Below are 15,254 nucleotides of genomic sequence, written 5' to 3' on the forward strand. Positions count from 1 at the left end.
CTGGGTTTATTTACTTTTTTTTTTTTTTTGCTTAAAAAAATCACTACAAGTTTAATAATTTAGCTATAACTTTTTGGCTTAAAGCACACACACACTCTAAAAGATAAGATAAAATTAAAACATGTTGTTAATTAAATAAAATAGTAGTAGTTTTTTTAAGTAAAATAGTAGTAGATTCTTTTACTGAAATTTCACTGAATTCATTATCCGATGTTTATATATTTATATAATGTATTGCTAAAACCAGGATTTTATTAGTAATAATACAAAATTATGACTTCACTCCTGGATTAAATAGAAAGACAAGATGATTATTAGGCATAACAAACTTCAAGAAGAAAATCAATTACAAAATAATAGATATAGAAAAAATCAGGGTATAAAGCATATTTAATAAATTAAGCATAAATTAACTAATCCATATAATTCACATTTTATTATCTTCCACAACCTATACAAGATAGCCACATTTTAGTATAGGTTATTTAAAAGTGTTTATATAGTCAAAGCACAATCCCATGAAATCTTTCACAGTTAGCATTTAATATATATATTATCCTTTCCTCGGCAGCAGAATTCTAAAAACCTTCCTTGTTCATTAGTGCATAGAGCAAGCAGCGATTTGATAAAGAAAAATGATAACTTTTTAAAAAGAGCTATATCTAACTATTAGATTTAAATACTTATAATTTGCTTTTATGAGTGGTTTCTAATTTGGAGTTCAGAGATCATTAACTGCCAGAAATCAGTTTCCCAATATACTCTCTAATGCATCATTGTAGTTATCTTTGGTTTGGACATGAGGCATTTCAATGTTTGCAATCATTAACTACGCTCATCTGATTTTGAGTAAGAGCATCATTTTAAAGTGTTTTGAAATGACTTTTACATGTATTTCCTTAACATGTATTTAAGCTCTCTAAAAATGTCACATGCCCAAACCTTCATATGGACACACACACCCTCATACGAATACAAATTTGGCTCTGAAGTTGCCCGTTCTCAGGGGTGACTCCTGGGTGTGGCAGGGAGGACAGCGAAGGCCAGAGGACATGCTTATTTACTTCTCTTCACCCACGCGACAGCCTGCATTTGGGCGGACCTAGACTTCTGAGAAGCTTTCCTTTCTCCTTCCCAAATTCCAATATCTTTATGTCAGCAACTTCTCCTACATTTCTTATGTTTTTAAAAAGTACCTTATAAAAGAATTTAAAGAAACGCATTTGGCAACCCGGGGAGCAGCCTTGTAAAGGAATTCTCTCGATCTCATATCAACGTCTGATAATGTCAATCCCTCCTGGTTGTCCCCTATTCTACTCTCCCATTCACTCCCAAATCCACATAATCAGTCTTCTCCTCATTGGACTGTGGAAATGGCTCTCTGTGTTGCCAAGTAGCCAAACTGCCAAGTCTAGGTGGCACTCTTTGATCCTCTTCTTCATGGCTGCCTCTTGCTGCTTCTAGGATGGTGGCACCCCACCTTCCTGGTCCTCCTCTTATTATTTCTCCTCTCTTTTCCCCCTCTCCCTTTCAAATCTTCTTCTGAGCTCCCTTAAGTATTGATAGTTTTGGTCCCTTGCCCATTGTTCTCTTCGCTTAATACACAGGTCTTGGTGTCAATCACTCCGCTGGCTTCAACTACAAATTATATGCTGATCATGAGGACTCCAAGTCTCCAATACAGCTTCTTGACCTGAAATTCAGACTTGAATATTCAAATGCCTCCTAGACATCATCACCTGGCAGTTTAAATTCCATCTGTTCGCAGTTGTACTTCTTACCTTTCCTCCTCTATAGCCTGTCCCCTCTGCCTGTACTTGTTTTTCTCGGATGGACATAGCTTTATTGACCCTAGGGAACATCTTGATCATCACCCTTGACTTTTCCCACATCGTCATTCCACAGTTAATTAGATCACTCATTTACCAAATCCATAGGATTTTCTCATTGAATGTATTCTATGTGTCAAGCATGCTGTTAAATGTTTGATGCACATGATCTAATTAGTCCTCAAAACTACTTTATCAGGCAGGTACTATGATTATTCTTATTTTACCCATTGAGAGGCTGAGGCTTGGGGACATCAAGTAACTTGCCCAAAGACAACCAACAGAGGCAGCCTTTCGATTCCAGAGCCTGAACTCTAGTTAGCGAGCCGTCACTACACTTAGGGTATTATTTTAACAACAGCAGTTTGTGCACCATGGTTCCCTACTACACCGTGAATTCTTTGATGGATGTACAACACTGGTCGAACAAATGGATGGATGGATAAATTAAAATATTGCTTAGAGATGTGTTAATAAAGTATTTTAAAGAATCGTAACTTAAGAAGTGATTATCTCATTTAAAACCCTCATGGTCATTGTGAGATTTAAATATGATAAGCACTTAGAAGTAAATCTTCAAAATGCAGTCATTATAGTTATCATTAACTATTGTTTTTATGATTTTAATTTCTCATATCCAAGGATCAACCTTAAATTTCTGACCACAATTACACCACTGATATGCAACAATTCTTCATCTAAAACTTAACCATGAAGGATTTCATCATTGCTTAATTTTTAGACTAAAATATATCATTTTTCACAGGGGGAGGTTATTGCAATGTTATATTCAAGCAACTAGGAATAACTAAAAGACTCTAAGATCGCCAACTCCTACTTGGGTGAATTTCTATTCTGGAAGTTGCCCTTAGGAGTGACAGTTTTAATGTTCTTTAAAGTACTGTCTTCTATTATGCTGTTGTGCTTTTAGCTAGGAAAGCAGAAGAAAACATCTAGAATGACATTTCTAAGTTCTTGTTCAAAAACTTTTAACTAAGTTACTATATAAACTTTTCTTTCACTCTGCTAGAAATGAATATCCAATTTTGTCAGCCCACCAACTTGGCATCTGTTTTGTAGTCTCTCATGCTATAGCAATAAGCACATTCGCATGCAGAAGCATACGTGAACAATGTTCCATTTTGCTCACATGAGGTGCAAGATAATAAACATGAACGAATAGAAAACAGGGCAAAAACATTTTCAATATAGAGTCTTATCCATAGAATCCTTATCACAGCTATGTCAGACTCAACAACCAATGAAACAATGAAATTATAATATCTGGTTTTTTCCCTACCTTAATTTTAGACAGCTTTTTCTGGGTGGCTGATGAATCTCCAGACATATCGGACCACCGGTGAAGTTCTTCCTTTGCTGAATGGAGCCAGTCTGTGAATTCCTGGACTGCATCTAGATACATTAGGTGGTCCTTCACAATTTCTTCCACTTTCCTCATTTTCTCCTAGTAAATAAAGAAAAAGCTGCTTTAACAGGAGTCACTATTTGAGAATATAAAATCAGATAACACAACACATATTGATCTCTTAATGATCTCAGAAGATTTCATTCTTCTTGAATTTTCTTTATGTTTAATATCTTAAAATGAAAATAACTAGACTGAAAGACTGAAAAAGCAACCATTTTTCCTATAATTTTACTTTGGTCTAGCTTTGCATAAAAAAAAAAAATCTATGCTTAATGAATGTTAACTAACATCCCTCGTAATTATCCATTCAATAATAATTATTGTAATAAGCATTCTTATTACTTGAGAAATTATTTGTGTTGGCTTTTTGTAAAGCATTCTGCTTAGCATATAAATGCATTTACTCATTTTATTCTCACAATAGCTCTATGATGTAGATACTATTGTAGGAAAGGACACTTACAGAGATCACAGAGGTGAAGTGACGTGCCCAAAGTCACACATCCGAAAAAAGGTCAAAGCCACAACTCAAATTCACGTTTTTTTTTTTGACTCTAGAGTCATAGCTCTTCATCATTACCAAATAAAAATTAAGATAAACAGTCATTATAGTATTAATAATGCAAAGAGAATTCCCAAAAGAAAAACCAAGAAGGGGGGTGGGTACCTCTCCAGTCTTTTCTTTAAAATTGTCATAAATATACAAAAGAAATTGTGGAGAAAAGTAGTAGTTCAGTTAGAGTTGAAAAATAACATAATATCATTACATGAAGGAGCCTATCTCTTTGAGAATAGAAAAATGAAATTCATGCTAAGATGAGACATGAACACACTATTTTGTACATGACTGAAATCAGGAGCTAAATAGATTTGCATTTGTTATGGCAAAGGTAAAAGAACTTTAAACACTCATATTTGAGGCTCAGCAATCTTATTAAAAAATGGGTTGACTAACATTCTACGTGGAGAAAGTCAAAAAACGAAGAATAAAAAATAATCCCAAGATTGCAGAAAGAGAAAAATTCATGGGCATCCGTAGGTGAGAAATTTTATTTATATAATATCTGTTCACTAATTGCCCATATGGTTTTGGAGCACCAATTGTGCAATAATTCAACCTATTATTTATCCGAGCCTTGATGTTTTTTCTTCAATACAAAGCACTGACCTTAGCAACTGTCATTATGTCATTAAACTGGGTTTTCAGTTCCTCTTGAGCTGTTTCCTTGAAAGACGCATCCTCGGTCTTCTGGTAGAGCTCCCTGGACTTTGCAATGAGGCCATGCAGAGCTCCGGCGTGATCCTCCCCCTCAGATACGATGGACTGAAAGTGGTCCAGAAGGGAAAACTTCTCCTTCAGACCTGGCTGCAGTTTCAATGGATGTTCTACTTTTTGATCCACTGACTCCATCCACTGCTCCAGCTGGGTTTTCCACTCTAGGTAGTCATTCCATTGGCTAATCACAGACTCTAGGTTGCTAGAATTAATGTCACATATTATAGAAATAAGTTATCTTGACATCTCTACTGAAAACCAATTTTGAGGACATTTCACCCAGGTAAGCTATCTTATTAAATGCTATCGGAAGTGATGGAAACGCTGCTTTTAAGGGCAGGGAGAAACACTACTTTTATGACCCACAGCACAGTTTCTTCAAAAGAAAGTGAATCTATGTCACAAAGATGTTGTGGTCATACATGCATCTGGAGGTTTGTCTGCCAAATGCTAATTACGCTTAAAAAAAAAAGGCAAATTTATGTGCTATAGTTTTGAAAATCAGTACTGAGGCATCAATTAAATTTTATTTAACATATACAAATTCTTAATTTTCTTGGGTTCAGTTTATCTAATTAAAATCAGATAGCAATTCTTTATTGACTGGAATTTAAAATTGAGGGTATTCTTTCTGGGTAAATAATAGCATTAGATTAATTTTCACTTAGGAATATATATGCACAAAGTTCAATGTTGAATGTATGAAAGAATGAAGATCAGTGTATTTATAACATGAGAAATATAGTCACAAATATAATAGTCAAGTAAATAGCTCTCCAGATAGTCAAATAAAAGGCTTTTGGACTGGAACTTAAAAATTTTAAAGTACTCGGCTTTACAAACCATTCTACATTCTTTTTCAGTGACCTCCTCTCAGCCTCCCTTGCATACAATCTTATGATCCTGAAGTTACTCAAATTGTTTTGTTTTTGTTTTTTTGCATCAGTAGGAAACTCGTTATCCACGCCTAAATTCATATCCTTCCCTCAAAGAATTTTCTAGGAAATCCAGATCTCTCTACATCCCCAGAAGCCACCCAGACCCCACATTCTTCTATGGTCCCACAGTGCCTCAGTAGCACAATCTGAGTCGGAGTTTTTCTGGTGTGCATCCTACCAGAGCCTCCCAGCACCCAGAAGGCAAAAGGCACTTTGTTTTGTGTCATTATTTTAGCATGACAATTTGAGCATTGCTGCTACTCAATATGCCTAGTTAGCAAACTTAATGCCTTAGTGAGAGAAGAGAATTGAATCTACTTTCGGCATTTAACGATATCTTCTAACATCTGAAAAATATTCACTTGTATTCTCATTCACTTTTATGGCTGTCCTATTGCTGAGCATTGGAAAGTTTGGTCTATTATTCAGAAAAACAACCAGAGGACCTGATTGTTCTTCTTTGCTGACCGTTATGAGTTATAACTAACATTCAAAGTCCTGCTGATTTGGAGAGTCATTACCTGTGCTCTATGTTAAAGGAAAAAAAAAAAAAAAACCAGAACAAAACAAAACCTCCCAAATTTTAATTAAAACCATGGCTCACTGTTTACATTACAATGGCTGGCGAATGCAATGTATATGTTTTGCTTTGTGATGAACTTTAATCTTTTATTCATCTATTTATTACTATCATATCAAGCACACACACTTCTTTGATGATATAACCTTCAGGACATGGCTCCTGGAATGTACTTTAATCTAATTCTGACTGAAGGTCATTTGTCCAACAAGCCAGCCAGGTTCCTTGTAGATACTCTGAGAAGAGGAAGGAAGGTGAAGAATCTTCCATCTATAAATGCAACAGCAAAATGACACCTGATACAACAGTCAGTGTACTCTCCGCTCTCTCATCGGCCTCTGGTGCCTCTCAGCAGGGGCCCTGCAGGCTTCCGGGGTGGGCGGGTCGTGGCTCGTGTGCCACTGTCCAGACACCGAAGAAGGTGAAAGGGATGCCCCTGTCGCTATGGTAATCAAAAACTCCCACACACCTCCATAATCCCAACGTGGATGATATTACTTTGGGTCAGGAAAATGATTTATACTTAAGCTGAATAGTCGCCAACAACTTAATTCTCCTTGTGTTCCCTCAAAAAGCAAAATCTTATTAAAGTTATTAAAGACCATAAATCTTTGCTTGGATGAAAAGAAAGGGGGTATTTCACTGAACCCGTGTTGTGTGCAAGATTCTATGAGAGTTGTGGGAGATATAAATGTCACACACACACGCACGCGCGCGCGTGCACACACACACACACACACACACACACACGCGCAAAGCGAGGAAGCAAACCAAACCAGCCTTGCTGTCACAGAAAACACAATCTAGGCAAAGACATATAAAATAATATGCTTGGTACATCTACTCCAGGATCCCCTCAGCATGTTCCATCATTTTACTAAGCCACTGTGTTTTATTTAGACGAATAAACACTAAAATTAGTCTCCGTACCTCTGCGCACGGAGGGCAGAGCCCATGATGTTCGCCCACACGTCAGCCAGGGTCTGCAGCTGCGTCTGGATCACCCTCTGACCCTCTTCATTGCTACTTCTCGCGGCCTGTTCCCCTTTGCCAATGGCCATGTTCAACTTCACTTCCCCTTCGCCTTTCATCAGAAGAACATCCTACGAAGGAAGAGTAAATACAGTCAGTAGACACATGAAAGCCTTCTGGGATGTGTCCCATGAGAATCAGAGTAGGGAATAACTTACTCACCTGAAAATGAAAACAGTGACAACAACAAACTCTGGACCCGCCCGCTGCGGCATAGTACTTAACTTAAATATTAGCTATCCAGGAGTCTGGGAGTCAAAGATCAACTCCAATTTAAATTCTTGGAAGACTTTGGGCCGCTAGCCTAGAAACTGTAACTTTACTAAAGTTTGGTTTCAGAGTCAAAAGAAATTATTTTGAAAATGAAGACATACTTGTAAAAAAACAAATAGTTCCCTATTTTCATCACCTGGCTAGTTCCTGGCTTTCAAGGTCACCTTCAGTGACTGGTCTGGGTAGGTGGGCCCCTCTGTGCTTTCAACATAACCCTGCTTGCTTCAATCACAGCCCCTAGGCACACGTCACACAGCAAGTGACAATTTACATACAGGTTGGTCTCTCCCACTGACCTGAACGTCTAGAAATCAAGGATTAATTTTAATCTGTATATGCCCAGCAACTTGTATAGTGCTTGGAGTAAAGTAGGTATTTTTTTCCATAACATTTACTGCATATATATGAAATAAAATTAAACATTATTTTATAACTATTAGAACAAAATATGCCTTTACAAAGGGGAAAAATGACTACTCCACATTCTTTTGGCCCACTTTCTCCATTTTACCTGAATAATCCTCATTTACAGGCTCACAGATTGATTAAGACCCAACTCAAACATTCGCGACTCTAATCAAATCAGTCTTCAGAAGTCGTGGGTGGTCTCGCTGGTGCCACATGTACCTGTATTTGTAACAGCCGTTTTTCCAAGGTGTCTTTGCTTCCCACGGTGCTCTCCGCACAGGCCAGTCTGTCTTGAGCATCCTTCACCCAGGACCACATGCTCTGCAGGGCCTCCTCCAGGGCCTCATGCTCCTGCAGGGCCAGCTGGCAGCTCCTGAGCTTCTCCTTGGTCATTCTGAGTAAGTGCTGGTAGGTCGTGAGCAGCTGGGAGCACAGGCGTCCTTCCTTCCCAACGCCGTGGCCTTCTTCACTGAGAAGCTGCCCTCTCTGGGAGAGCTTATCGAGAGATTCTCTAAAGAAAACAAAAGAAATTCATTCTGGCATTCTTAAGTGCAGGGGAGTGACAAATGATTGTTGATATTGGAGCGGTAACCAGACAAGAGCCCACAGTTGGCATGCCTTTGAAATGAGGAGCCTGGGCCACCTGCTTCTCTTAACGGTTTCTCTGAATGTGGTCGCTCTACATCCGGGAGTGTGATTCAGTCCTTGCTGCACTGGCATCCAAGCCCAGTGTATTCCTAGGGATTCACTTCAGAAAATGGCCCAGGCCTGCCTCTCCAGGCCTTCTCTAGCGTCTCTCCATTCTTATGTAATGCTCTAACCACTAACAGCTCGCTGAAATCCCCCAAAGCACTGCTGTTTTATACATACGCGGAGGGTCCTCTTGCGTGAAAGCCTCTGCTCTCCTCGGCTTCTTTTCTAGCTGCACCTTTCAGAGCTCAGTGCAGGCATCACGCCCCAGGCAGCCCCGTGATGACTGGAGAGGGCGGAGAGGACAGGCGTCTTCCAGTGGGAGCCTCCTGCCCCGTGCTGCTCTGCCGCCTCCTCCACCCTGACTGTCTCGACCCACAAGGCCTCTGCCTTCTAGAAGCCGGGGCTAGCACATCCACCTAGAGTCCCCAGCACCTAACACCAATGTTAGGCAGAGATAAAATCCCCACCCCCATCCCCCACCCCCCAAAAAAGAAATCTTTCAAAAGGCCATTTTATGAGCGCTTACAGGCGTCCTTCTTGTATTTTGGATGCCTTGCTCATCTCGGTTTGGAGTTATGTTAATTAGCTCATGAGAAAAAATGTCATCATTTGTGATTGGGTTGGCTCCATCCCGTTTTACAGGTTCTGAACTCGGATCGGCACGTCTATCAGGAAATGTCAGGGATGCCAGAAGGGAGAGTGCAGATGTCTGAACACGAACTGTTGTGAGTACTAGAAAAACGGTATGGACAGAACCTATCTCCTTCCACGTCTCGATTTTTTTTTTTTTATGAGCAGCTAGTATGTAAACAGTACCCTAAAGGGCCTCTGTGAGATATGTAACCCCAATACAATATTACTCATTCTAAAATACATTATCTGTTTGGTGAGACAAAGAAGTGGCTTAAGCCAGATTTTATTAGTTCAATAATAATTTAAGACAGATCTCACTTGTTATTATAAGAAGAATTACTTAATAGATGATAAAAATTCAATAATTCTCAAGTCTGGTGTACTTTTAAAAAATATAGAGCATCCCTCAAGATATGTGAAGTACCGGAAATACGATGATGGAAACGAAAACAAATGAACAAATGATAACAATACTGGGAGGAGCAAATAGCGAACAAGGGAGAGAAGTAGCATTAGGAGGGATCCGGAAACAAATACAGTTAAGGACTCAGCAACTGGTCCTAGAACATCAGAGAGTAACAGCTCAAGAAGAATGTGTAAAGTCATTTGAGAAGTTTAGAAGGAGAGAAGTAAATCTGGCCATGTTATACTGTAGCTAAACAAGAGTCAAGATTGTAAAAGTAAATATTAATGTCATTTTCAGAAAGTTATAGTTAGAATGATGCTATTCTGTTAATTCAGCAAATATTTTCTATTGTTCTGGCACAATACTAGACAGTAGTAATATAAAGACAACAAACACTTGATGGTCCCTGGCCCTGAGGAACTCACCGTGGTGGATTAGGATATATGGGGTCACAGAGATGGGCCCAAAGCATTCCAGGGAAATTTTATAATAATCGTCAAACTAGTACACCAATAGTTTTCAGAATGGGTTTTATTTGTGCATTTGCTTGCATGTTTGTTTTTCAAGGCAAGGAATACTCAACGTGTTTGATCAAAAAGAGGACTCAGCAGAAACTGGGGATGGGTATAATCTGAATTCAGCAATTTTTACTCAATTGATCACTGTGGGTGCTATGCCTAATCCAGTAGGCTGGGTGCTACCTCTGCTGCTTCACAGATGGGTGCATATGCTCTCTGAAAGCTTGGTTAAGGAGGTTGGGGTCAAAGCGCACTGCCCTGATGGACGGTGCTCCATCTTCCAATGGAAGAGTTCCAGGGAAGCCGCTGACAACGCCAGGGGAGGAGCGTGAATTTGGGGCGCAAAGCCCTGATGGTCAGGCCAGAGGACTTGGCCTGGGAAAGAAGTCAGAATCACTTGCTCAGCTGGGAAGCAATGAAGAGACAAATATTGCAGTGGAGAAGAAAAACCTCCAAGACAGTCAGACACAGTGACCATATCTTTTGTTTTACTAAGAATATTATGAGGATGGAGTGGGCTGAAAATAGGCCTAGAGGGCGATGTGCATAAAGAATACATGAAAATTGGAATCTTCTGCATTATTTTTTGTAAATGAAGAGTATCTTTTAATCACCTTAAATCTTTATAATAACCCATGAAGGAAAGTGTATCAGCATCATCATCACCATCACAACACTTAAAGGCTAATATCAAAAAAATACAGAAAACGCGTGGCCTAACTTGTTGAGCAAAGGGAGGAAGACGTAGGATGCAGACCAGCTCCTTCCTTCCGCCCCATGTTCTCCCTAGAACACGACACTACCATGGAAAACACTGCACATGGTTTCTATTCTAGACGTTCAAGGATAGAAACACACACAGCCACCAAAAACCAGCCAACCAACTCAGTAATAATCAAACCAAATAACTAACCAGCCGGACGAACACAGACTGGCGAGCAGGGGAAGGACCTGGGCCACTCCTGCACATACCTGGCAGCCAGCAGTTCTCCCAGAAACATCTCGACTTTATGGACTTCATTTTTCTTCTCAGGAATGTGCTGTTTGCTCTCTCCTAAGTTTTCTGTACTTAACCTTTCATCCATTTCATGGATCCATAAATTCAGTTTTCTGTGCTGATCTTCAAAGCTAATGAAAAAAAAAAAACACCTTAGAGAAATTCTTATGTGCTTATTATAATAAATAAATTCTAATATCCAAGGTCGCAATCTTTATGGGCAATTAAGAGCCCATGAAATTTCAAGTATGGAAGGATACTCAACAGTAAATCCATCCAAATTATTACTTGCTTCACTAACAAAACCAAAAATCATGGAAATTTCTCCAGATCCAAGCAAAAACAAAGAATCACCCTGTCCTGCAAAACTGAGTATGTGGAATCAGTCATATGTGGTAATTACCAGCAAGATCACATTCCCATGTTAACGTGTACTTAATTATGTGTCTTACTACAAAGACCCTGAATTAGGGCCAATGGATAAGCTAGGCTATGGAAACACTGGAAAAAAAAAAAAAAAAAAAAAAGGAGTATCGTCTCTGTGTCTTGGTATTTTATGAGATTTGAATACAGCACAAAAGCATGAGGGCTCAAAATTTTGACATATTTTCCCCACATGGTAACAAGTTTTGTTTGTTTGTTTGTTTTTTCTAATTTTATATTCATCGATGTTGACATAGGTTTTTGACTGGAATCTTAATTTACAGGTGTTTTCTATCATAACTCCAACCCACCAGAAGTAGAGAAAAGGAAAAGACTTGGATAATCTAAAACCTGGGTGTCAATGCTCTAATATCTTGATTTAGCCGAAGAAACCAAAAAAAAAGGCATGCATGCATTTATGTCATTTACAATTACTGCTGAATATAATTCCTTTCTTTTTCTATATAGAAAATAAAGCCAAATGATACTGTCAGAGTTCAAGCAATCATTTGCTACCCTAGTAGGAACCAGTACTTAAGGTCAAAGCTTATTATAATTCAAACTCATGCTTTCAAAGATTATTTGCTTATTCACATTGGCTCTTTTCTCTAAGCCTTTGAAATCATATTCTGTGTACATGAAATCCAACTGCATAGAAACAACCTACCTCCCAAGTTCTAAAGCACAGTCTTGAAGAGCCTGCTTGTCTTTAAGGCACTGTTTCAGAAATGCTTGAAACTCTTCGTTAGCCTTCGTAATTTGTTCCTGAATGCTGCTGACAATTTGTTTAGACAAATGTGCGTATAAGGTTTGTCCTTCTTGAGTCACGGCATCAAGCTTGCTCTGCCCATCAGTAACAGAGTCCAAAATATCCTATTTCAGGAAATAAAGGTAATAGAAAATATGTGCTATTATTCAGAGACCCCAGTGCATGGGATCATTAATTACAAGTATTAGCCGAGATACTATAGCGAGAGAAGAAAAACAGAGGCTGAAGGAAGAGTCTTTAATAAGAGGCATATGCAATTGCTACTCAGACTTTTCTTTGTGAAGTTACTGCATCTCAAGCCTCAAAGCGGGCGATTCCACATCTGAACTCACCCTGGATCTCGCAAAAGCTTCCTTTAGTACACCAATCTTCCCACCACGATGGATAATGAGTTATCTACATGACTATCATCACCCGCTAAGCCACAAAATCCTCATGTTCCCATTAATTTTTCAAAATCATTTTTTTTTTTACAATACTGAACATAGTGCTTTGCACACAAAAGCCACTTGCAAAACTTAGCTAAAACTCAATTTGAACCTAGCTTTCCGTTCGTCATTTCTTAATTCTAAATCACAATGACCTTCCTTTTCCTGAATTCATACATTTTTTCATAGTCAGGAAAACCTATAAAATCTCTAATGCCTATTGCTTTAATTTGAATATACCTGAGCTCCAAATTTAGACCATAAGCTGTTAAAAAAAAAAAAAAAAAAAAAACCACAAGTGATGTCTTCTTTTTAAAACTCCCCCATGATGGTAACACAGATATAATTATTTATGCTTTTACCGCTATAGAAATTAAAATTAGGTTTAGTTTTGAGTGAATGCCAAAGAATGGTCAAGAGTCTAAAAGAGAGAGGGAGGGATCTAGAAATTCTATAGCTGTAACTTACTTTTTCAATTTGCTTTTCATATTGCCTAGCCCCTTAGGACTCAAGAAATCTAGTTCTGATAAGGAGGAAGATGAGTTTCAGTGAAATAAGATTTGGGGAAAGAGATGGGGTAGGCGTGACCTGAAGGAACTTGAGTGCAGTTTGGAGAAGAAAAGGCAGTGCCAGCTTTGCTACCTGAAGCTCGTGAAGCTTTGCCTCGAGAACTTTGCTGTCGCCAGTTCTATCCGATGATGCTCTCGCTGCTGCTTTTATGCCAGAAAACCATTCTTGGAATTCCTGCATAGACTCTTTTGAAAAGAACGAAAATGAGAAGGACATCCAAAACACGGCATGAGCTTCCAGAATGCTCACCACACATTAATTCTGGCCTTCGGCCCATTGTATCCTGCCTTACAAAATACTCCAGAAAGAAAATAATAACAACGCAGACTATGACACAGCATGGTCATGACGGTTCATGGCAGAACTGAGAAATTATCTCAGGGAAAAGACGGGAAAAGAAATTTGTATTCCTAAAATGTCTGATTTCTCCTTATGTTTCTTTTTTGGAGGGGGGAGGGAGGAGAAAGATAATTAATTGCCTGGATATGTAAGCCTGCCAGGGGAGAAATGCTCTAGGGGTGTTAAAACCATTTTTATGGCAAAAGAAGAAAACTTCTCCTCTCTCGACCTAGCTGACTTAGAGTCTTCATGCCCTCACACAATAGCATCGGCACAGCCATGCGGGAAGCCTCGCCAGGGGCATACGACTGGCAATTTCCTGAATTATATGGCTGCCCCGTGTTTCATGGCCTCTCCTAATACCCAAGTTTACTGTCATTTCCTTACAGCAGTGAGAGTAATTTTCTACACAAATGAGCCGTCTGTAGAAAAAGCCGATGAAATTCAGAATCCTCGAAACGGTGGCCTCCTACTTTCTCGGGGAGAAAGAGGAAGCATTCTGCTGATGGTAAGCGCCCAAGCATAACACTTGGACTGGCCACATCTCAACCCACAAATGAATTTCAAATGATATTGTTCTGGAAAGTTTTACAAACTTTCACTGGCAGTTCCAATGAAACATTTGGTTTGACTCTCTCGTGTAAACAAACTGTGTGTGCCGCGGCCTGTAAGAGCTCACCATTAAAGTGTTTTTCCAGAGACTCCTGAAGGCCGGCCTGCGTCCTGCAGCACAGCTGGCTCACGGCCTCGTGTTTCTTGATCAGCCCAGTCATGGCGCCGCCCAGGCCCGCCAGCTCGGCGGAGTGGTACCTGCGGCACAAACTATTGAGGTTTTCTTGGGTGGAGCTGATGCTGCTCTGCTGACTTTGAAGTTCTTTTTGTATGTCCTACAAGAGGAGAGTACGCCATGAAGGATGTTCGTCACATTCAAGAAAAATAGTCCGTCTGCTCTACTATGGTCATTTTCTTGGAAATTGATGCTGTTGAAATCCACTCAGTAATGTATACATTTTTATGAGATTGTGTGTGTGTGTGTGTGTGTGTGTGTGTGTGTGTCTGTCTGTGATAGATCTGAGCTGATGGTTCAAAAACTTAGTCTAGTTCCCCTTGGGAAAAACTGCAAACTGCTGTTGAGAAGTAGCTAGTATTTGGGTGCCAGTCTAGGATTTCAAACAAACGAACTGAATAGATGCCTACGGATTCCACGAGCGTCTATTCATGGGCCTGGGTTTAGTCAGTTGCTTAGAAGCTATTAATGGAATCGCCCTCCCAAGCTCACATTCTACAAGGAGCCACCAGGGCTTTGTTTCAGGGTCACAGGCCAAACCAAGAACACTGGAGGTTGATCTAAAACATATGTCCTCAGTCTCAAGTACAGTGAGAAAACATGCTAAAGGAGAGCAGATCACACATGTGGAAAAGTCAACTCACAAGCTTTACGGAGAGTTGATCATGAATGTCATTTATGAAAATGGACAGACGAGCGACAGCCGGAGGGCTCCCCAATTGTCCTTTTTAGAATATGTCCCTTTCTAGATGAAAGCAGTCATACTGACCCATAAGAATAATTAAACGATGAAAAAGTATTTGGTATTCAAGTTTGAAAATTCAGAAACATTCAAACGGTTCTGGAGATACCACCCTTTTAATAATAATTATCATTATTAATAATAACAAGTATAGCCTACGAGCAGGCCCTACAGCAGCGCATGC

The 15,254-nt window shown here is 39.4% G+C and overlaps 1 protein-coding gene across 14 annotated transcripts in view; it reads right to left on the reverse strand.

The window, feature by feature from the left end:
- The window catches only part of SYNE1 (spectrin repeat containing nuclear envelope protein 1), a 387,933-nt gene that overhangs the window by 194,580 nt on the left and 178,099 nt on the right, over nucleotides 1-15,254 (reverse strand). For 13 of the 14 annotated variants that reach the window (XM_036222821.1, XM_036222818.1, XM_036222811.1 and 10 more), the window contains 8 exons: nucleotides 14,221-14,428; nucleotides 13,275-13,387; nucleotides 12,103-12,308; nucleotides 10,988-11,143; nucleotides 7,985-8,276; nucleotides 6,983-7,155; nucleotides 4,427-4,736; nucleotides 3,130-3,294 (listed from right to left, as the gene is read on the reverse strand). In XM_036222821.1, coding sequence (XP_036078714.1) covers nucleotides 3,130-3,294; nucleotides 4,427-4,736; nucleotides 6,983-7,155; nucleotides 7,985-8,276; nucleotides 10,988-11,143; nucleotides 12,103-12,308; nucleotides 13,275-13,387; nucleotides 14,221-14,428 — 1,623 coding nt within the window. Of the gene's footprint in view, nucleotides 1-3,129; nucleotides 3,295-4,426; nucleotides 4,737-6,982; nucleotides 7,156-7,984; nucleotides 8,277-8,635; nucleotides 8,779-10,987; nucleotides 11,144-12,102; nucleotides 12,309-13,274; nucleotides 13,388-14,220; nucleotides 14,429-15,254 lie in introns of those variants that run through there. The other variant, XM_036222829.1, reaches the window with a different exon arrangement.

Source organism: Rousettus aegyptiacus, unplaced genomic scaffold, assembly GCF_014176215.1.
Source record: "Rousettus aegyptiacus isolate mRouAeg1 unplaced genomic scaffold, mRouAeg1.p scaffold_m13_p_1, whole genome shotgun sequence".
NCBI lineage: Eukaryota > Metazoa > Chordata > Mammalia > Chiroptera > Pteropodidae > Rousettus > Rousettus aegyptiacus.